This window comes from Camelus bactrianus, chromosome 20 (assembly GCF_048773025.1).
Source record: "Camelus bactrianus isolate YW-2024 breed Bactrian camel chromosome 20, ASM4877302v1, whole genome shotgun sequence".
Taxonomy (NCBI): domain Eukaryota; kingdom Metazoa; phylum Chordata; class Mammalia; order Artiodactyla; family Camelidae; genus Camelus; species Camelus bactrianus.
In genome coordinates this window covers 34,821,316-34,844,562 of record NC_133558.1, presented here as the reverse complement: position 1 = coordinate 34,844,562, position 23,247 = coordinate 34,821,316, and the positions used below count along the sequence as shown (strand labels likewise).

The following is a 23,247-nucleotide window of genomic DNA, read 5'->3' as shown; positions in this document are numbered from 1 at the left end:
CACCCACACAGGCGCTCAGGGTTAGTTCTTCAACATACCCTCCTGCGAGGACACAACTTAATCTACAACACCCCGAGCTAGGGGGTGAGACAGTGCTGAGCTTGCCCCTAATCAGGACGGCGTTACCCAAATCTGTGGGTCCGTCAGCTTCTCAAGGAGGGGAGTCAGAAGCGGGGTTTGCAGGAGAGAGGAGTAGCAGGCAGGGAAGGAAGTGGGCGAACTTCGGTTGGGCAGCAGGGGTGCGATCCAGGCAGGAGGTCAGCAGGGAGACCGAGCGCGGATACGTGTGAGGAAGGGGACGCCTATGGGTGTGGCGGGGCCTTGAAGCACAAGGAGGGAGGGGCGGTGATGAGAGGACATGGTAGAACACAGCCGGCACCCCGAGGACTTTGAGTCTCATGGCAAGAAGCCTGGGTTTCGTCCTAAGGAAAATAACCACTGAGGTGTAGCCACACACCCTGCTTCAGCAGCCTGAGGTACATATAATAAAAGTCACATCTTTTAAATATTAATTTTAAGTCATGCAAGCATCCATCTCAAGAGTAGCAAGAACATTCTCTCCGCCGGAGTCTCTTTGCCGTGTTAAATCCAGAGCTTAAATATTCAAGGCGTCAAGCAGACCTACCCACAGGAAGTCCATCTGTCCTCTGCTGGGACACGTGCTCTTCGCTGCCCTCTGTCGCGTGGAGTCCTGTTGTCCCACAGACTCCCTGACTCAGGGAGGTTGCATTGAAACACTGGCCACCATTGGTCCTCGGGCTCTGCAGCTGCAGAGCGGAGTAAGAGGAGGGTATCCTCCTTGCCGTCACTCAGGCCTGGAACCTCCAACTGTAGATGGAGATCCGGCGTCATCTCCCCCATGTGTCATGGTGCGGGAGGACCTGGGATAGAGTGATTTCCAGCCTCAGCCACCTTACTCAGCCTGTAACCCAGACTCCCCTGGGGAAATCTGGGATCCATGGGGTGGAGCCTAGGGTCCCAGTCCTGACTGCCCATTTTCACAGCCTGAGCTTCCTCCCAGTTGAATGGGGGCAGCAGACAGAGGCACGGGACACTTGTGTCTTTTATGTCTACCCACTGTTAGGTCAACTCAGGCCAGCAGATGTGCTGAGCGGACCCCCTGGAGCATTTACCTGCTCTCTTTCCAGCTCTAGAATCCTCCAGGGCTTTACCAGGAGGCAAGACCTTTGTTATCAATCCCTCTAGTAATTTATTTTTTTAAAAAACTTGTTTTGCAGGGGGAGGTAATTAGGTTTATTTATTTACTTATTTTTTAAATCAAGGTACTGGGGAATGAACCAGGACCTCGTGCATGCTAAGCACATGCTCTAACACTGAGCTATGCCCTCCCCACCAGCAATATATTCGTATACCCTTGCTCTGAACAGAGGTTCTCAACCTCATCACATCTCGCCTTCTCCAGGCCGGAACATATATTTTATAACCCCTTTTTATTATCCTGAAGTGAACTGCATGATACTGACCTCTTTGTGGCTTTGTGGTGCTGTGAATACAAGAAGACATCACCTTAAATCAAAAATCATGGCTGAGGAGAGTTTAATGAAATACCTGCTTACAAAGCTGGGGGTGGGGTTAAGACACCGCAAGGGAAGGTGGTAACTCTGGGGCCTCCGCTTCCCTTCCCTTCCACAGGACAAAGTCAGAAAGCAGCAGAGGAACCCAGGAATGCACTGAGTCACAGGCACAGGAAAGGGCCACCCAGACAGAATCTGATGGCCCTCCTGGAGGAAGGCCCCCACTGCCAGCCCGCACAGCCCAGAACGCACAGACGATTTACAAATATCACGAATGATTAGATATTACCACAATGGTGTGTGACTGGTTTGCACTATGGCTTTATCCATTTTTATGCTATACATGGCTTATTTAGAAAATAAAGGGAAATATTTTTTTAATTTTGAGTATATAAATGGATTTATATACTGATTTATATTTACTATACCAGATGTTCAATATTTCGAATACCAATTCCTGGGTAATCTGTGCCATAAACAGATAAAGATATTTGTTAAAAAGCAATTTACATTTGGTATTTGATTTCTACACCAGCCACCATTTTCATGGAGAGATTACACACACATACACACACACATATGTAGAAATTAATTTCTCTGACTGTCCTGTGGGGATTGGGTCAACATTTGAGCTATTATATACAGCAACTTGCCAATTTTCCAAAACCTTCTTGAAGAACTTATCTGTATCAGAAACATCCTGCTACGCAACTTGGACAAGGGAGTCGTATGTCAGCACAACCTTAATCTGCATTGACCGTGATCCCTCTTGCCTCCGACCTGTTGTCCACAATGTTTGCTCACCTCCCCTCTGCACTCTGCAGCTGTGTTTGAATATGTTGTCCTTTGAAACCTTCAACATAGTTGCAACATTCTAAATCAACATACAAACATACGCAATAGCAAAAATATTTAGACTGACTCAAAAACTGATAAAAAAAAAAATCTTAAAGATTATGGTTCCAATAAATAATATTTAAAAGATTTTACTCATTGTTTTATTCAATAAATGTTTACTGAGCTCTATGGTACATATGAGAGCATTTTCCTGCTCAAACAATGAGTAAATAAATCAGTTTAAAAAGTTAATTATGCTTACTGATGAATGCCATGCGGAAAATAAGAGAGCAGTGTGATGGATGGCAGTGGGGCAGTGGTTAACATAGTGGTCAGAGCAGACTAAGTCTTGACAGAGAGGAAGAAGCTAGCATAAGAAAACCCAGGAAAACAGGATCTTAACCAGTGAAGACGAGGGTCTGGGTCAGGAACGACTTTGCTGTGCGTCAGGCGCAGTAGGCAGGCATGTGTTGTGAGAACACGGTGGGGAACCATGAAAGGGATCTAACTGCTATCTCTTGTCTCACTTCTCAGGAGAACCTACCCCAGTCTGGCTTCTGTCCCAGCACCCACTGACAGAGGTCAGAGTGGTAGGCCTGAGCCTACCAGTTATCTCCTGCTGTATAACAAAGCACCCCAAAGTTTAGTAACTTAAAGCAACAAACATTTATTATCTAAGACAATTTCTGAGGGTCTGGGATCTGGGAGCAACTTAGTTGGGTGGTTCTGGGTCAAGATCTCCCAGGCGGCTGCAGTCAAGCCATCAGCAGGGGCTGCAATCATCTGAAAGCTCAACTGGGGGTGGGGGCGTCCACTTCCAAGATGATTCACTCACATGGCTGCTGGCAGAGGCCTCCGTTCCTGCCATGTCTGCTTCTTCATAGGGCTTGAATGTCCTCATGGCAGACCAGCTAACTTCCCCCAGAGCAGGTAGTTCGGGAGAGCAAGACAGATCCAGAAATGTCTTTTATGACCTAGCTTTGGAAGTCACACTTCTGATGATAGCAACAGATTGAGGAGATCACTTACGATGAGAGAGAAGGGAGGGAGCCAGGAGCTTGAGGAGGAAGCACCTGGGAACTGTGGCATCACAAAACCAGGAGACAGGAGACAAGGGTGAGGGCTGCACGCTGAATTAGGTAACACCAGGCTGCTCTGGCCTTCTGAGAGCAGTGGGTGCTGGGACAGAAGCCAGTCCGGGGTAGGTTCTCCTGAGAAGTGAGAGAAGAGATAGCAATTAGATCCCTTTTGAGAAGTTTTGCTCCCCAAAAAAGGCAGTGGGACAGTAGACTTCATCTGAGATCTAGGAAAGAAAGGGAAGGTTAAGTAGGTTAGGCTCAGTTTCATCTGCAATGGTGGGAAGTCACCCAAGAGCAGCTGAGGCCGGTACCACCAGGGCCATAGAGGTTCCTAAAGCACCGATGCTGGTCACCAGGGTGTGGGGGGGCTCCATCTAGTGCTCAGCCATGGCATTGGTCAGACCAACTTCTCAGAGTAGGTTGCAGGAAGCACAGACCGTCCCAAACAAGGTGAACCCAAACCGACCTACACCAAGACATGTTATGATTAAAATAGCCAAAGGTAAAAATAAAGAAGATGCTAAAGGCAGCAAGATAAAAACAGAGTTAGTTACAAGGGAACCTCCATAAGACTATCAGCTGATTTCTCTACAGAGCAATCTGTTTGCTGGAACAGAGAAATTACTTTTTCTTAAGTCTTAAATCCACATTGGAGTAAACTGTCAAAAGAGCATCTAAGAACTGCTGGCTGAAGGCTGAGTTGGAACGGTCTCCACACTTCCCCTCGACACTTCTTTCTTACTCCGTCATCTCTTCACCTCCATCCATCCTTCCCTCTGTCTGGTGTCCTCTTCCATCATCCAACTCTATGATGCAGCATGGAGTGATGATGTCACCAGCCAAAGAGCCCTGAGGATTGCTGGCGGCCACCAGAAACTAGAAGAGAGGCATGGAACTGATTCTCCCTCAGAGCTTGCAGAAGGAACCAACCTTGCTAACAACTTGATGGACTTCTGGTCCCCAGAGCTGTGAGAGAATGAATTTCTGTTGTTGAAGACACCTAGTTTGTGGTAATTTGTCACAGTGGCCACAGGAAATGCCTACAACTACTTTGCAATAAACAAGCTTAAATAAACCCAACAACAGAGGCAGTCTCAAAATGATTATGCTGAGTTGGGAAAAGCAGACAAAAAAAGAGCACTTATTGTATGGTTCTGTTTATATAAAATTCTAGACAACGCAAACTAATTTATTGTGACAAGCAGCAATAAGTCTGGCTTTCTTCCATGACATTTTTCCTGGATGAATATGGTACTTAGGGAGGTATGGTTTTACACTATCGCTATTTGAAATCAAGCATAGCTTGAACTAAAGAAGAAGAACTTGTCTGCTTCTGCACCAAAAAAGGAGGAAGAGAAAGCTGAACACCAGTCCCAGTGTGTGAATGTGCCAAACGAAATTAATTCGCTTTCTGAAGTCTCGTAGATAAGTATGTTGGTGATAATTTGTCAAACTCATAAAATAAATGAATTGTAACATAATGTCGTAAAAAGGATGGGGGCCAGCTCTTCCCTTTAATTGGGGCTACTAATGGCTGGTGTAACTCCCTGAGAAGGTAAGTGTTGATCAAAACATTTTAACAGAATCATTTAAACATATTCAGGGAGCTTTCTTCTTAAACTCACCAAATCATTTCAAAACCAAAAGCAACCCTAGAATAGTGGGACTACTTGCCTCTAATATTGTGTTTTATAAATGGATATTTTTATGCTAAGCTTTCTCGAAATGAAGCTTTCAGTACAAGAATGTATTCACATACATGATCCACGCACATACACACATGTGAAGAAAATGTGTACTAAACTCAGTTGGGTGTATCGCACTTAATTGTGAAGTTCCATGTTTTAAGATCCTTTGACACTTTAAAGACATTAAGTGAACATATAATACGTCACTGGGATTTCTTGAAGAACTGATTTTGCGTAATTTTTTGTAGTGCATTTTGAATAAATTAACGTGTTTGTTCATCTAGCTACCATCCGATTATTTTTCACAAAGCATTGTTTTCCACTGTCAGAAACAATTTAGTTCCTAGTAACTGTGATCTTCCTACAAGGAGACTGAAGTACAGACCTTTCCAAATCAGACCCATGTGTTCTCGGACAGCATCTTTATGGGAGCAAAGCAAACCTCACCTTACGTCCTAGGCAGGATGTAAAGATTTTCCATAAACTGGAAAATATATATATTCAATATCTAAGGCCATATAAAAATGTACTGTGGGCGAGGTTATTAGACTGGCTTTTCTGGAGGGAAATGTCTTTACTCTTTCTCTTAAAGTACCCAAGAGTCCACATGACTAAAACCCAGTTTCAGTGGACCACACAGAATGGAGGCATGATGCCAAGACAATTAGAGACAAAATTCTAGAATGTAGGCTGAGGATTAAAAAAAAAAAAAAAAAAAATCAAGGCATGCAGTTACTGGTCTACTTAATTCCTTTTATTCTTATGCACTTTAAACAATGGATTAATTCCTTTGATTTTTGTGACTTCAAAGGCACATTTGAAAGCTGTAAAATTGGTTTACTTAGCAGGTTTGCCTCCCTGACCAAGTTCTTCTGGCTAGAATGAGATAAATGCACAACAATTGTTTTTAATTCCTCCTTTTCTGCAAATAGGTGGAAAGAATTGTGATCAATGTCCTTAAGAGTCTACTGAGACTTTTTCTTAAGCTTCCTTTTGACCTCAGTGAAAAAGAGATTTGGAAGTGCATAGTTACAAAAGGAAAGAGAGAGCTAGAAAAAGCTAGTGGAAGATGGTAGTCTCTTAATTCTGGTTTATTAAGCATTAAGTATTAAAGCTCTGTTTGGTGTCATTGGTCTGACGAAGTCAATACTTTCTCTTAAGCAAACAAGTCCAGTTGCTAAAATCCAGCAATTATTCTAGAATGTGTTTACTGTGTGCCCAACACTTAAGTCCCAGGTACTAAAACTACTTCTAATTTTTTTCTGTTTATAAACTTGTAGCTTTAATGAAAGCCGCAACTGCATGTCGCATTGTTTAAAATTAATTAGCTATATTGATCTGGTTGTACTTTTGCCAAATACTCTTATTTCTCTCTCACCTCAAATTTTTAAAAAAATGTACAAATTTGAACATGTGGACGAGGGATCTACCATTACATCTCACATATATGTATATTTTATTTTAAATATAAACATGTGAACATACAATATCAAGAATATATTTCTAAATAAATCAAAACCTGTTTTCCACATTTGATATTTTCATTCTGAGTTTATTTGACTTCTTTATAGGTTTCTTTTGGTTAACTGTTTAATTGACATCAAATTTCCTATAAATTAGGGTCCCTTAGTTATGATTTGTACTTTTATATAATTGTAAGTTCTGCAAATTATTATTGAATGATGATACACCTTTTCAGAGGTAACCCATGTATCTTCTAGCTTCATTCCCTTTTAGGAGATAAACAGTCCAATAAAATGCAAGGTCAAGACATTTTGACTTTAAATAGTTAACCAAGGCAACTAATTGAGACACTGGCATTCAGAATACACTTTTATTTTTCAGAACTATTAAACATTGCCAGTCTTGCTATTCAGAATAAATCCTATCCCGTCATCCTTCTGGGATTCTAAAACTGTGAGATGTATTAGAGCCTCAGAAAACATTAGGAACAACAGACTTTTGAGTCTGAAACGTAATGTTCCTTCCATTCCTTGTAATGCAAATGCATCTGCTTTATGGTTTGTTTCCTTTTAATAATTGATATTTCACTGATTGTTAACATTGATTCTAAGCTGGGTCCCCTCTGAAAAGGGAACTTTGTTACATGTGGATTTAGGGATGAATCCGTTCACAAATTCACAAGTGCAAGAATTACTTTCTATTTTTCTAACTGAGTTTAATTCCTATTTTGAGTCCCCTTCCATCAAAGGTACAAACTATATCTCAGACAGTTCCAGTCTCCTTTCCAACACCCCCCTGCCCCATATTTTCCCCAGGGTTGTCTCTAAGTCCCCCTGCACAAGGAGAGGCCATCCTGTCCTCAACAGGAGACTACCTAGACCTCCTCATCCTCCCTGAGTCTCGGGGACAGTCTTGCAGGAAACTGCTGCGCCCTTCATTTGAATTTTTTTTGTCTTTTGAACTTGGAGCTGTGCACTGGTTCTTCTGCCTTGCTGGGATGCTGAGAACCCAGAGGCGATCATGAGCCCATCGGCCTAGACACAGCACCTTGACCTTTCTACTCAATGTTTTTGAGTCATTCTGAGTTTGCAAGACACAGGCAGTGCTTCCCAGGTCCTCAGGCACCCTACCACACAGGGATCCTGGCATTTCTTAGCTTGCCTCCTCCAGCATGTGCCTGAGCTCATGCGAGGAAAGAGAGAGGTCTCCTCTCGTGGATACTTCAGGATCTAACTTCCCTTCCTTCCCCTCCATCTCTCTGCACACATTACATGCTTTATCTCATTTAAAACCCTCAGTAACCCATGAGATTGGCGTTCCTATCCCCATTGTACAGATGAAGAAACTGAGGCGCAGAGAGGTTACTTATGAAGGTCAAACCCAGACCAAAAAAGCTAAATTTTTTCATTGCTTTTCTTCTGTAAGTTCCAGGAAAGCGATGAAGGTTATAGATTCAGTTGAGACAGAGTCACAGTTCAGACAGTGTCCGCAGGGCTTGGAGTCATTAAACCTGAATTCAGAAGGCTCATTTGGGTGCAGCATTGATCACATCATTCATCTCTAAAGCTGGAGTGAACACTGTCTCTAATCTCCTCATGATTCAGAAGTCAAGTCACATGAGGGCCCTTAAAACTTTAATCTGTTATGAATGACATCAGCTTTTGCTGAGCAATTAAAAATACTTTTTATGATGGGAAACTTCATAGATTTAAAAAAGTAGAAAGACTAGTATAATAAAACCCACATGCCCATCACCCAGACACAGCAATTAGCCACAAAAGGTCACTTATATTTCTACCCCCGCCTCCGCCACAACTGGATTAATTTGAAGCAAATCCCCAAATCAGAATACTTCATCCACAAATACTTTGACATTCGCCCCTAAAAGATAAGGATTCTTTTTGAAAAACATTCCATAAAATCATCATTATAACTAAAAAATTAACAGTAATTCCCTTAGAGCAAATGTTCAGTCATGGTTCAAATTCTCCTAATTATGTCATATTTTCTAAAACAATAACTCCTGCGTTAGAACCAGAAACCAAAAAAAGGTCTATGTTTTGCAATAGTTTGAAGAATCTCTTAAATCTCTTTAACCTATAAGTTCTCCGTGCCTCTTTGATTTTTAATGCAATTTATACATGTTCTTATGGAAATGTAAAAGCAGAAAGTCATTTGAAATGTGTGGATCAGTTGAGCTGGAGAACAGTGCTTCTCAAACTTTAATGTGTATATAAATTCCTGGTGATCTTAAAATATGGATTCTGGGGTGGTGCCTGAGATGCCTGCATTTCTAACACCCACCCCCCCACCACGGAATCTGTATGTTGCTAGTCCTCTCTGAAAATAGCAATCCGATCAAGTTCCATATCATAAATGTTGCTGATTTTGCTAATTCCATCCCTGACGTGTTTATTGTGTTTCCTATAAATTGATATCTAGAGGCTTGACTAAACGCCAGGTCACTGCTTGTTGATACTGAGAGCATTCAAGGATGGGGCAAACAATGATTAACTAAGGAAGGGAGGGAGGGAGGAACGAATTCATTCACACGGCTTCTGTTCATTTCGTTCTTATCAGCCAAGTATTGCATTCACTTACATTTGCCTCAAGAATATTAAGAAACAGATCATTTTCTTTAAATGTATGGAACAATCTCATCGTTACTGACATAAGAATATATCATTCACTACCAAAAATATACCTGAATATAAGTTTATACTCACAATTTAAAGATTTAAAAATCTGTAAACCCCACAAAATTATTTTCAGTGACTCCTAAATGGTCTCTTGGATCCAAAAGTGAAAAAGCAGGGAGACTTCTTCAAACTTTCGGCCAGTCCACATGGTTTGACGTGAAAACAGCCAGCAGCCCTGGTGACCTGACACTCATTAGGAAGCCCTGTATTCTGTTTCAGCTTTGACAGAAGCACCAATTTCTCTAGAAATGCAGATGTCTTATATGAATGCAGCTTAGAACATGGTTTATTATTTAGATATTCTGTGCAATGTACCATTTAACCTGGTGGTGCGGGAGTCTGAAGAAATTTAGGGGAAGGTAGTATGTTTAATACTAGAATCTGAAGAAATCTATTAGACTGTTCTCAGGAAAAAGAGAACATAGATGCGTACAATTTTAGGGGGTTCCTATAAGCCATTAAATACATACTTGGATTGTAGGACCCCTGGTTGAGAATTTCTGCTATAATAAAAGCAAAAGTCTTTGTGAAAAGGTCATCACTGTTTTCCTAAAATTCCTTTGTTTTGCGAACAAAATAAAACACAATTGTTACAGAGAACAGAATGCTGGTTGCTGGGAGATCAGATTTGGGGAGTGGGCAAAATGGGTGAAGGGGGACTAGAGGTACAAACTTCCAATTATACAATAAATAAGTCCTGGGGATGTAATGCACAGCAGGGTGACTACAGTTAATAATACTGTATCACATTTTTGAAAGCTGCCAAGAGAGTAAATTTTTAAAGTTCTCAGCATGAGAAGAAAATTTTTTGTAACTTTACCTGGTGATGGTGCCAGATGGTAACTAGACTTATGTGGTGACCATTTCACAATGTATACAAATACTGAGACATTATGTTGCACCATGAAATGAATATCATGTAATACGTCAATCATACCTCAACTCAAAAATCTTTTGCTTTGACTTTTTAAAAAACTTTAAATTATAATTTTGAAAACGTGTGGAGCAAAGTACAAAGAATGTTATAGTAAATAAACATGATTCCACTACAGAGCCTGAGCAATTAGAAATATTTTATCATATTTGCTTTTAATTTTTATTTTTAAAAAAACCACAGGTCATATATTCATCTAATCTTCTTTTAAAAAATAAAACATTAACAGATAAATCTAAAGTTCAGTTGGACCATCACCCCATCTCCACTTAAGTAACCTCTGTCCAGTCAGTCCAGCCTTCATATTTTTTTTATGTTTATATGTGTGCTCACTGACTCATGTGCCTTTTGAAATAATTTCTAGAAATGGTTCCTTTTGCAGATCATTGCATATTTTTCCTCCTTACACTCAGTAAGAGGCTTTTGAGATCTAGCCATGTTGAGATGAGCAGATGACAGATGGACAGGTGATGAGAGTGGAGACAGGTGGGTAAGGAGAGAGGGGGGTGAAGAGAAAGGAGAGAGAATTGTGTTCATTCTTTTCTAATTATTTCTTAAATCTCAACTCAATTTGTTGCTTGACAGGTAGATCTGAATAAAACATGATAAAACACACAGGAGACGATGGGAACCCAAAGTCTACCTTTCCAAAACACTGCAGGTTCTTTGGTGGGGACACTAAATGTCTTTTAGCATCAAAAAAATTCTTTTGACTTGAACTTGTCATGTCTTCTTCCGATGACCAAATTTTTTTCAGTAAAAGGCCAATTTTGAGCCACATGAAGCCTTCTCTTGGGTCTTCTGATTCCTCATAGTTTTTATATTCAGCGTTGGCACCATCATAGCTAGTCAGAACTAGAGGAAGTTTCAGTAGTCAATATCCCCCTTCTGTGCCTGAAGTTTCCTTTTGACGTAAGTCATAGCGAATTTTCCTCCTTGAGCACATACAGCTTTGCCCAAATGGCTGTGCTCTGTTTATCTTTGGAGCCCCTGCGGTTCCCTAATGTAGCCCCTCACATGGTGAGCCTTCAAGCATAAGAAAAAATTGACAAAAACACATCATTTTGGTTAAAAAAGAAGTTCTGGTGGGAAAACTTTTCTGTGTGATCTGGCAAAACTCAGTCGACTCTACCAGAGAATTCTTCAGATTGTATCCAGTCTGAAGAATTCCCATATATCCCACGCTCCTCCAGGTCCACACCCAGGCTGTGAGCCTCTGGGCCTGGGCTGGGCCCACAGCTGCCCTCTCCCTGCTTCCCCAGCAGCCAGTGGGGCCTAAGGTAACAAATGAACAAATGCCCTTGTTAGAATCTGAGATTGGGGCCCACTCTCTGAGCTCCCAGACCCTGGCCAAACCAGACAGTTAAAAGAGCCTGGAGTTCCTGACAGGAGAAATTTTTGGAGAAATTGAAATCATGAACATATGGCTATTTAAAAAAAAAATCACACTTCATAATAATCTTAAGTAATCTTTAAGTTTAGGGGAATGTACATTGGGTGAAGCTTTGTTTTATTTATTGGTTACCCCTATCTGTAGTCTCACAGTGGTTATTAACTTTGAAATATGACTTCTTCCTATAAAAGTTATTTAAATACAAATTAGGCATTTACTGAGATGAGAATATCTATCATGTAGTGGGTTTGGAGAGAAGGGAGTCTAGCCCTGGTTCTTCCATCCTGTAGCTGAGGGACTTCAGGCAAGTCACTTAACCTCTCTGGGCTTTCCAAGCATCAAATGAAGGCTTGGCAAAAGAAGAGCACCGATATTTTAATGTCACTGTTGCCTTTTTTTTTTTTTTTTTTTTTTGAAAATATAAGACAAAGAGAAAGAGAGAGATCCCTACCACCAATTCCCTGTCTGGACCAAGAAGGGTTTTTGGAACATAGAATAAGAGGAAGTGGAGAGAGAGTCTTAATATTGGGCATCCTTGAGCAGACTCAGGGATAACTTAATTTGTAAAAACAAGAGCAAGGGTGGGGGGAGGGAGAAACCCCCTCCCCCAGGTACACACTCCTCCTCACACAAAGACTCTTTTTAAATATAGAAAGTGCCCAATTCTACCTTCTGAACGCATGTTTCTGCTCATTAAGACATAATCACAAGGAAAAGAGTTTGTCTACTAAACACCTGCTCGATCTGAGAGAAAGGGCCGAAAAGGAGGACGAATTTTTTTGGCTTATCCATTATTTCCTAGTTTTTCTACAATGAGTTCCTATAACTTGTGTAATAATATCGAAAGTATTTGGTAAGTGAATAAGGGGAAGACAGATTTCTTTTTTCTTTGCATCTGTCTTCTTTGTCTACTAAAGATGGCAGATTTCCCTAGACACTGAGATGTTTCTTTCTCTTGGATTTGAGACTTGTAATTAACGTCGGTCTTCGAGGTTTAGGAAGGAGGGCGCTTGACAGCCCGGTTTAACATTATTTAATATAGAATATTCCGAAATGACAACCAGGGAACTATGTTTCAGTCTCTTTTCTTAATAGTTTTTATTATTCCAAATTACAAAATTTTTAAACTTTTAGTTATTTTGTTGTTGTTGTAAAGGGGGTAGAATAGAATTGTTGGGAAAAATACTATTTTTCCAGTTATGTGTTGGTTTTTCCATCTGTAATCATGATAGGAAATACAACAGAAAAACTCATTGTGTATAAAATTTACGTTAAAATTGTACTATGCAAAATGTACACATTCGATTTGTGGATATGTTTTAAAGAGAAAGTATCCAGAAGTTGATTGGGAACCATCTAACAATAAAACTGAAAACCAAGACAAGTGAAAAACAATCTTGACAGCAGCAAGAAATAAACTATACCTTGATTTATGTTTCTTTAAATAATGCAACAGAGGTCTTTTGAGTTCACTCAGTTCTATTGTTAGATTGTGACCAAGTCATTTCTGAGATTGGCTGCAACCTAATTCCTCTGAGTCTAAGACTCTTGGGTTTAAAAAGAGAATATATAATGGAATGATCAGAAAAACATTTGCATGTCCTTGAGGAAATAAAGTTCAAAAACACCACACATGTGAAAGTGATGAGGGAAAAAAAGCTAACAGCGTTCAATTACTGATGCAGGCATGAGGGTTAGTCTTACTTGGTATGAATTCATTTAGTCATCATGACAGCACCATGATTTGGTTTCATTTTCACATGTTCAGAAACTGACATTAGAAGGGAGTCGGCAGCTTGTCCCCGTTAACTTAGGGGAGAGCCTGCATTTAAACTGTGGCCCGAAAAATTCACCCAGCATGCATCTGCACCACGGTAGGTGTAGATATTCCTGGATCAACTAAATTCAGTAAACCCTTCCCTTTGGTTTTATATAAAAACTTCATTTGTTGCATGAGACCCAGAAAAATACAGCGCAGGTTTAATAACCACTTGAAAAGTTGGTCGAACTAGTGGCTTAGACCCCTACCTTCCATTTAACTCTTTCTCTGTGATCTCGTCAGTAATAATAAAAGTAACAATAGTAACTTGTTCTTATATTCTTTCATTCTTTAGTTTGAAGAGGAACTTTTTGAAACACTTGCAGAATTTGAGAAATTAATCCAAGGTGAGATAAAAGCCTTGTTACTCATGCTGCAATAGACCAAGTTCTCCCCATTACTGTAAAAGACACACACATATTCTTTTATTTATTATTTAAAATTTAAAAAAATTTTTTTTTATTTTGGGGGGAAGGTAATTAGGTCTATTTATTTATTTTTAAAGGAGGTACTGGGGATTGAACCCAGGACCTCATGCATGCTAGGCATGCGCTCTACCACTGAGCTATACCCTCCCCCACTTCTTTTTAATTAAACCATAGCTCTCTCTAGTTATACGTTTTGTGGTTTTTTTTAAATCAAAATATAGTTGATTTACAAGGTTGTGTTAATTTCTGGTGTACAGCATAGTGATTCAGTTATACATATATGTATATATTCTTTTTCAGATTCTTTTTCATTATAGGTTATTACAAGATGTTGAATGTAGTTCCCTGGGCTATACATTAGGACCTTGTTGTTTATTTTATACATAGTAGTTTATATCTGCTGATCCCAAACTCCTAATTTATCCCTCCCCCATCCCTCCCCCATCCCTTTCCCCTTTGGTAACCATGTTTGTTTTCTATGTCTGTGAGTCTGTTTCCATTTTAAAAGTAAATGAGTTCAGTCATATCATATTTTAGATTCCACATATAAGTGATAGCATATGGTATTTATCTTTCTGTGTCTGTCTTACTTCACTTGGTATGATAATCTCTAGGTCCATCCATGTTGCTGCATGTGGCATTATTTCATTCTTTTTTATGGCTGAGTAATATTTCATTGTTATATATACCACATCTTTTTTATCCATTCATCTGTCAATGAACATTTAGGTTGCTTCCATGTGGGTTTTTTTTTAATGCCAATATTCCTTGAAAGATTGAAAAAGGAAGCCCAAGCAAAGAACTGTACTCATTAGAAGGTCCCTAGGATTCTGACTGGGAGCAGGGTGGGGCAGGGGAGGAATGGAGGCTCATGAAGGAGAGTAGAGGCGAGTGATGTGTGGAGGGGACGTGGAGGCACCTTTCAAAGAGTGCCCTGATTCCAGACTGAAGTTAACATTATTCTCACACAAGAAAAGAAGAGTTTTGGGAGGTTTTGAGCAGAGCCTTTTGACTCCAGGAAAGCCTCCAGGCAGTGCGTGTAGGGCAGATAAAGAGGGCCCAGTGGGCATGTTATGGTGGTACCTTGGTGGCCACAGGAATGGAGAGAAAGTGATGAGACAGGAGACCCTTGGCCAGAAAGCTTTTGAATATGCATTTTTGGTACCTCCTGGAGTCCTCAACAACATGTCTTGCACTCTACACACTGTTCTAGCAATGAATGCCTATGTATTGCTCCTTTTAGATTACTGCTTCTGAAGATTTTAACAGTATTTGATTACCTTGTCCCATTTTGTAGCTTCCTTAAAGAAAACTTAGTTACTACTATCAGGGACACTAATAATCCAACTTTCCTTTGCATATTTTCAGGTGGAATCCTGATGTATGAGGAAGTGCCCATGGTGGAAATGGATGGGATGAATTTGGTAGAAACCAGAGCCATCCTAAGATACATCGCTGCAAAATACGACTTGTACGGGAGGACCCCGAAGGAACAAGCCTGGTATATAGGTTGCTTCTCACTTAGAAGAAAATTAAAAATAGAAAAGAAAAATTAACCTTTAGGCTTGTTAGCAGACATGTGTAGTTCCTGAGAGATTTACAGAACATTCTTGTCTTGCTTTCTAACTTTTTCTTATGGAAAAATCTAACACATATCAAAGGAGAGAGAATAGTATAATAAACCCCACGGACACAACTTTTACCTTCAACAATTGTCAACTCGTGGCCAACTACATAGTTTCTTTCATTTTCTGATTCTACATTTAGGGTCAAGCCATTAGCCGACAGGCACAGAACAAGCACAGAAACTGATAAAGGAGTCTGCTGCTCTCTGTGAATCTGCGTTTGCCTCCACTAGGTGGGAGCAGTGCTGAGTAAATCACAAGAACAAATGCAATCAGGGGGCAGGGAGTGTCCAATATGCGACACTGATTCTGGATGTGACCTTTGGGAACCACCTCATTAGATACCCCACCCCACCTCCCAGGCATTTATTAATTCACTTCTGCACACACCCTTCCTTTTGCAATGGACTGATCTGGAGACAAACCAGCAAAACTAGCCTGGTCTTACCTGGAGTTTAAAACAGCAACCCTCCCTAAATTGTAAATTAAGGCACAGAAGTAGAAAACTCTTAGTTGGTAAACAACAAATAGTCAATGTTTTACTAACCCAGGTGTGTTTTAAATAAATTTCTTGTTGTCTTATTTCAAAAATGCATTTATTTTAGAAAGCTTAAATTTAAAAAATTTCATGCAGTAAACATTTTTAAATTGATCTGGTACTTTTCAATCTCAGTATAAGCTTTCCCTTGCTTTCTAGAAGATTCTACCTGCCAGATTTCTGCTGATTGCATCCCTGCAGTGGCGTTTAACACATTCCTTTGGCTCTCTTTTTTCTGTAAACTGGTTGTTGGGTTTAAAGATTTTTTTTTATCAGACTCAAGTTCTTGTGGTTTCTGTAAGACTGCTTGTGTCACAGGTGTTGGTTCAACCCCCAATTAGGAAGCTCACAATGTCTGCTTGTCTATCTTTTATGACCTTAGTAGCCAGTGGGGTTCAGTGCCATCATTCCTTCTGCATTTATTACCTAGAGTACTTCTATAAATAAAAATGTCCCTTCATCTGCTCTCTGGTTACCTGGAGTGCAGTTTCCTTTACGAAAGACATGCTAGCCCTCTGTTTACCAATTTTCCAAACAATAAGTGGGCTCACCAGCATCCTCCAACATTGACCAATTAATTGTTGTTTTAGTATCACTGTGAATTCATTCAGGTAAACGTCACTGATATGTTTCAATTCACTTTTATTGCTGTTCTGACTTATGCTCAGGTTGTCCTACCTTTGGTCAGTGGAAGCCACATGGCTGCTGGGGATGTTGACCTTCCCCTCGGGTCTCTGACCACTTCCTCCGTATCTGGTGTAATGGGATGACCCAGATTAACCCTGTGACTCTCCCTGCTCTCGACTCGGACCCAGTCATTTCTCTAAGGTGCCATGGTTCCTTTCAATGCAAAATGTTTTTTTTTAAAGTACCTGTTTCACAGAACTCATGTTTATAGATTGAAAACAAGTGAATAAATTTGTAGGCTGCCTTCCTTGGTATACTGTTATGACAAAACCTTGCACGTGTGAGACACTCCATTTTAAAACTCCTTCAGTGTCGTAATCGCAAATGCGCAGAATGCTCCTCCTTTGGTGACTTCCTGCCACAGGCACTTTCTCACCGTCCTGTGGGGCAGCCCGGCCAGCCGGGTGACACTCTGTCTCTTACACGTTCTTCACTGGTAACAGCTGGCACCTGGGTTGGGAGCACTGGACCAGCCAGGCCTGCCCAGGCAGCTCGCTCTCTCTACCTGACATCCCTGTGTGGCTAGCTTGGCTTCCTCACAGCACAAGGTTCTCCGTGTGGTCCGACAGCGCACCTGCGGCTGGCTTGCCTTAGACAAAGGCAGAAGAAAGAGGACCAGGCGGCAGCTGTCAGGCTTCTAAGGACCTCACCTCGGAGGCTCAGAACATGATTGCCCCCCGCTGGTCTATTAGTCAATCAAGTCTCCAAGACCCACTGAGGTTCACCAGGAGAATGAGGCTTACTCTCAGGGCAGGAGAAGCAAAGACTTTCAGGCCATCTTCAAAGACACCCATGGCTATTCCAGGTTCAAGCTAAAGGAACTGTGGTGCAGAGAGGTTAAGACGCTCACCTTGGATGAGGACAGAGGTTTCCCAGTGACAGACCAGTGGTGTTTTCACGACGCTATGGCGTCTTGTCAAACACAACACCTATCGTTCTATTCATTCTGCACAGAGGTGTGGTGGGTGGCAAGTGGGAACTTGTGGGGTAAGTTCTGTGCCTTATTAAATTGAGCAGTTTGAGAACCTTCAATCCAGGTGGAGACGTCAGCAGTACAGAGGTCCTCAGTGACCTCTTCCCCAGGATGTGCCGGCATGGATAATCTCACTGTCATTACAACATTTAAATAGCCAAATAGGATCTTTGCCTAATTCATTATTTGAGGACTTTTTTACATTTTATTTTTTATGGGGGTGTAGTTGATATAAAATGTTATTTTCAGGGGTAACAGCAAAGCAATTCAGTTCCACATATACATGCATAGGTATTTTTTCTTTTCAGATTCTTTTCGATTATACGTTATTACGAGAAATTGAATACAGTCCCCTGTGCTGTACGGTAGGTCCTGGTTGTTTTTCTGTTCTACACATAGTAAAGTGTACCAGTTCATCATTTTTTAGGGATTATTTTAACCCTGTCTGTGCTTGTGTTATTTAGCATTAGTTTCACATACTCGATGTAATCACGCACATACTTTACTCCTATAATTTTCCTCCCTCTCAGATGGATCTCAGCATCTCAAAGGAGCAGCATGCAGGTAGAAACACTGGGCTTTAATTCCTGGAATGTGGAGACACCTGATACCCAGACAGGTGAAGCCGAGGCATTATTTCACACTTCCCTTTGGCTCACGAAGTGAGAGTTTCCTTTGTCTGCAACGCTTGACTCACCACCCCTTCCTTCTCCAGGATCGACATGTATGCAGAAGGCTTGAAGGACCTCAGTGACATGGTCACGTTCCTCCCGCTCTCCCTGCCCGGGGAGAAGGAGATGAACCTCCAATACATCCTTGAAAGAGCCACAACAAGGTTCTTCCCCGTCTATGAGAAGGTGAGCTGCAGACTTCTGCCCTGCTCTGTGACTTGGATCAGGGCGGGGAGGAGGGGAGGAGGACTAAACGAAAAATAAAGAATTTTACTGGTGGATGAAAGATTCCCCAAACACTTCATGAAAGCAAAATTCCTCCCCCAAAGGCAGTTATAAAACAAATCTGCCCTCCACTCTCCCATCCCGCCTTCTGGGTTTTATTTATGTAAGGATGTCCTGCATAACTTCAGCATTCTTTGTGGTTCTGCTGCCCACAGAATTTCAGTTACCTGACTGAATATTCTGGAGTATAACAGGGCCTTATAAAGAGAATTCTAGGGAGAAAAAAAAACCCACACTAATTAGACAGTTGGGGGTGGGGGAAGGATGGATTTTATTTCTAAAATACACAGGATGGTATCAGGGCTCAGGGCACTTCATAAGGTTTTGCAGAATTCTATGCCATACTCTAAAAGTTAAGGGGAAAAACTGTTCCAAAAAATAACACCTGCTTTTCATCTGTCTCTGCATTTTTAACAGCTGAAAAATAATGTTTCAAAAAGCTTGTGCTTTAAGCAAACACTTAGTGCCATCCCTAACACAAGGGTTGGATGATTGTCAACGCTCTTGCCATTATCACATCAGTCATCAGTAGGAAAAGATCATGAAGAATGTTAGCGTTTGGTTAAAAAAAAAAAAAAAAGAAGAACCAGACGAGTTTTTCCAAGCCACTTGCAATGCTGGTTTATTCCATCCTTTCTGGACTGAGTTGTACCGATTCCAACTGAATGATTTGGTACATCCATTTAAATATATTTGTCATAGTTAACCCTTGTATAGCCTAGTCAAGTGATGGAGATTATTTACTTGATGCTTCTGTCTTTGATTTATGTACCAACTCCCCAGATACTCTAAGTTCCTAGGTTGTCCCTTCCCTTAATGACATTTAGTGAGTTTTCAGTTCCCTTGGTCCAAGATGGAAGATGGATTAGACTGAAGATTTTACCTCAGGCTTTCTCCGTAGCATTCCTTCAGGACTATTCAAGGATAATATAACCCTTTGCAATTGGCATGTAATTTACAAGATTTCTATCTTATAATTTTACCAAGAGTGGCAATGGAATGGATGTTTGGCACCACCGTTCCCAATGACTATGGGATACCGTGAAAAACAGAGACTTTGCACGTGGCTGAAAGCAGTGACAGTACCATCCTCGCTGACAGCTCTGCTAATCATACTGATGGCTCATCCCCTACTACGTGCTCACCACACACGCCACCTGCGTGGGATGCCATCTAATCTTCAGGGTAACTCCACGAAAGATGTGCCTCTGTTACCCACAGAACTCAACAGCAGCGAAGTAACGTGCCCAGCACCATACAGCTGAGAACACGGGAGCCTGCACTCACGCCTATAACTCCCCATCTCACCCCCCAGTGTCCCAACATCACAGAGCTTTAGGGCTCGAACAGCGAGTCCTCAGTGATCTCCTACTCCAATCGTCTGTGTTCGGCTGATTTTGACTCAAAGTGACCCATAAGCCCTAGTAGACGGAAATTTGCTTGTAGAAATGAGGTGTGGGTCCTGGGGAGAGGGAGCCGCACACTTGAGACTCCCGCCCTGGGATGCTGGGAGGAGAGATGACTGTCACAGACCAGGAGGAGCCCCGGTCCAGGTGGCGGTGGTAAAATTGTTCCATAAAGGCTCGTGGAGAAGGCACAGGAGAAGGAGCTGCTTCCAGTGTTCAGAATCCTCAGGAGGATCTAAGCTCTCCTGCCTCTTTCAGATGAACACACTGAGGTCCTGGGAGAGAAGCGGGACTTATCTAAACTCACACAGTGAGCTGGGGGCAAAGATCGGGAACCAGGTCTCTGAATTCTTAGAGGCCTGCCAAACCACTTTGACTTTAACTTGGAGGACCCCAAATCCTCATCTTTCGTTTTCGACTATCCGCAGGCACTAAGAGACCGCGGGCAAGATTTTCTGGTGGGCGATCGGCAGAGCTGGACGGATGTACAGCTCCTTGAAGTCATCTTCATGGTTGAAGAGTGCAAACCCAAGGTCCTCTCAGGCTTCCCTCTGCTACAGGTAATGCTCTCCAAACAGCTCCCAAGAAGGAGAAGGGATTTTTAATCACTCATTTATAATCTTTCCTTAAGTCATTCATTATCCTTTAAGAACCTACTAACTTCTTTATGCCAAGACCTGTGCTAGGGGTGCCAAGATGCCCTCAAGGAGCATGTCTAGTAGGGAGACAAGCACACAGACAGATAACCTCAACATAATGGAGTCAACGAAACGGTAAAATGATGTGGGAAAGCAGAGGAGGTTCACCCGGGCCAGGCTTCTTGCAGGAGTTGAATTTTGAAGGCTTTGTCTGGAATGTAGCAGACCCACAGTACAAGCGGCTTCCTTCCTCTTGTCAAGGTGAAGGGACAACACTTAAGCCCCTCTGAGCAGAGCCACTGCGTAACCATACCCATAACCACGGACTATGCTATTGTTACCCGCCAAGCCTTGTACCAGCACTGCACACACTTTACCCCATTTATTTTATTCCATCCTCAGAGTAGATAGGAGACAAGACTCAGAGAGGTTAACTAACTTTCCTGAGGTCACCCTGTTAGTAGGTGGCAGGAGTGGGACTCAAACCTTGGTCTGCCTGACCTAACTGCCTGAGTTCTAGAACACTGTGCTATGTTGTGGATTCCTTTATAACCTTTTAAAAATATGCTGATTTAAAATAGCTGTAATCTAAGTCATGATAACTCTGCAGCCTCACTTTTCCACTTCATGTTACATTACACACAAGCACGTTTTGGTATTGTTACTTAGTTTGGCTCACTTTTAGACAATGAAGTGTACTGTATTTTTTCATTTTTCATCATTATATAATATTCTGTTCATTGTGCTCAGGATAACTTTAAATAGTGATGATCATAAACAACCTAAATATTCAATACCTGAGAAATGTCTTGAATTTTATGCCGCCACTTGAAGTTACGTTTTTCAGAGATTACATGACATGAAAAATGTTTATAACATGAGAAAAATGAGGATTTTGGTTTATTAGCAATACATCAGGATACTCTGGAATATCTGCTTCTGTAAATAATGTTGCAACAGCATCTTCATGGATATGAATTTTTCCACATTCAAGATTATATTAGGATACAATCTTACAAATGGGATCATGTGGTTTGAGCCTATTAACATTTCTGTGTTCCTTGAGAAATATTGCTAGCTTGTGTTCTGCCAGGCATCGCTTTGCAATGCCACACAATGTGTAAAAATTCCATTTTTATCCCCCACTTCTACCGGCAATGAGAAATGTACATTTTCAACATTTTTTCTCATATACAAAAATGGGTCCCGTTTATCTTTTGTTTATTTTGCCATAATCTCTTCTCACGGACAGTATACATTTGCATTTTAGGAATTTAAGGCCAGAATCAGCTCCATTCCCACAATTAACAAATTTCTCCAGCCTGGAAGCCAGAGGAAACCTCCATTAGATGAAGATTCCACTGAGGTCGTGAAGAATATATTCAAATTTGAACATGGCATGTCTCTTAAAAACATGGGTACAATAATAGCTGAGCATTAACAAATGAAGCGGTCTAAAGAACTCAGGAAATACTTCACTTTACATTTGCAGCACTGCCCAGAAAAGAAATCACAAGGCCATTTTAATAAAATAATAAAAAGCCTAAGGAAATAAAACTACCTAATACTTATCTGTAAATCAGACAATGCTTCTTCTGTTTTTCATAAAACAGGAAAATACCAAGTAATCAGAATCATCCAAATGAAAATTCTTCTGCATTCTACTTACTGCCAAAGAGTAAAATCATAAGTAAACCGACAGATACCAAAGATTTCTTTTAAAGCAAATAAACCAAAGAAACAACCACACATAGATCAACCATCACCCACTTCCACCTCCTCTGGAAAAGTCCAGGACACGGCATAGCTTTAAACTAGCTTCTTAAACTGCCAATCACTAGAGTCTTTTACAGATAGAATCCATTTCACATTTCTTAGCATCATAGATAGTCTGAGCACAAACTGCTGTCCATCCAAATCAGAAGGTCCTTCCACATGTGCACAGAGACTCCAATAACCACTGTGTCCCCAGTCTTGCTTGTGTAACAACCTGTTTGGCACCATTACAATTAGCAGGATTTTTTTTTTAAAGCAGGATACTTAAAAGTATATCAAAAGATTCTCTCTGGGTTTCTGATTTGGTTAAACGAATAGGCTTTTTTTTTTTTTTTCATTCTCCCCTTAATTGAATCATCACTGAAAATTTAACAACCTCCTTGAAGGTCAGTTGGGAAAGGTAACTGAACACAACCTTATCAACTCTGCTGTTATCAGTGGAGACTCTACCCAGCATGTTTTGGAAAGAATGGTTTGAAATCTTGACACCACTGTGCAAGTGGAGCCAACAGGACCAGAATTGCAGACGTTTAGAGCTTTAAGGAGTCTGGTCGATCATTTAGTCCAAATTCCTTCTCTAGGAGGAGAAAGTGAGTCCCAGAGATGGGACATGACCTTGTAAAGGGCAGAGAGCAGTCGGTGGGAGAACTGGGCTGGGGGGACTCACCTATAGGCAAGTGCCCTGGACGTAAATTGATAACCATGCCGAGAAAGAAGTAGTGGTTGGAGACAAAATCACTTTCGTCTCAGGATTATTACTGTTTCAGAGACA

At 41.2% G+C, this 23,247-nt stretch overlaps 1 protein-coding gene and 1 non-coding gene across 2 annotated transcripts; one reads left to right on the top strand and one right to left on the bottom strand.

The window, feature by feature from the left end:
• The first annotated feature begins 13,487 nt into the window (after positions 1-13,487).
• LOC105083931 (glutathione S-transferase-like) lies at positions 13,488-22,393 on the top strand. The gene is made up of 5 exons (XM_010973959.2): positions 13,488-13,503; positions 15,245-15,377; positions 18,415-18,556; positions 20,490-20,621; positions 21,970-22,393. Exons 1-5 carry the CDS (start codon positions 13,488-13,490, stop codon positions 22,138-22,140), a joined length of 594 nt encoding a protein of 197 aa, XP_010972261.1. The 3' UTR covers positions 22,141-22,393.
• TRNAA-AGC (transfer RNA alanine (anticodon AGC)) lies at positions 13,952-14,024 on the bottom strand. The gene has a single exon. It is a non-coding gene; the product is annotated as a tRNA-Ala (tRNA).
• Positions 22,394-23,247: the final 854 nt, after the last annotated feature.

Coding starts and splice junctions, on each gene's coding strand:
- LOC105083931 (XM_010973959.2), top strand. Junction 18,557..20,489: donor TCTTCCCCGTCTATGAGAAG/GTGAGCTGCAGA, acceptor GACTATCCGCAG/GCACTAAGAGACCGCGGGCA. Junction 20,622..21,969: donor CAGGCTTCCCTCTGCTACAG/GTAATGCTCTCC, acceptor TTTGCATTTTAG/GAATTTAAGGCCAGAATCAG.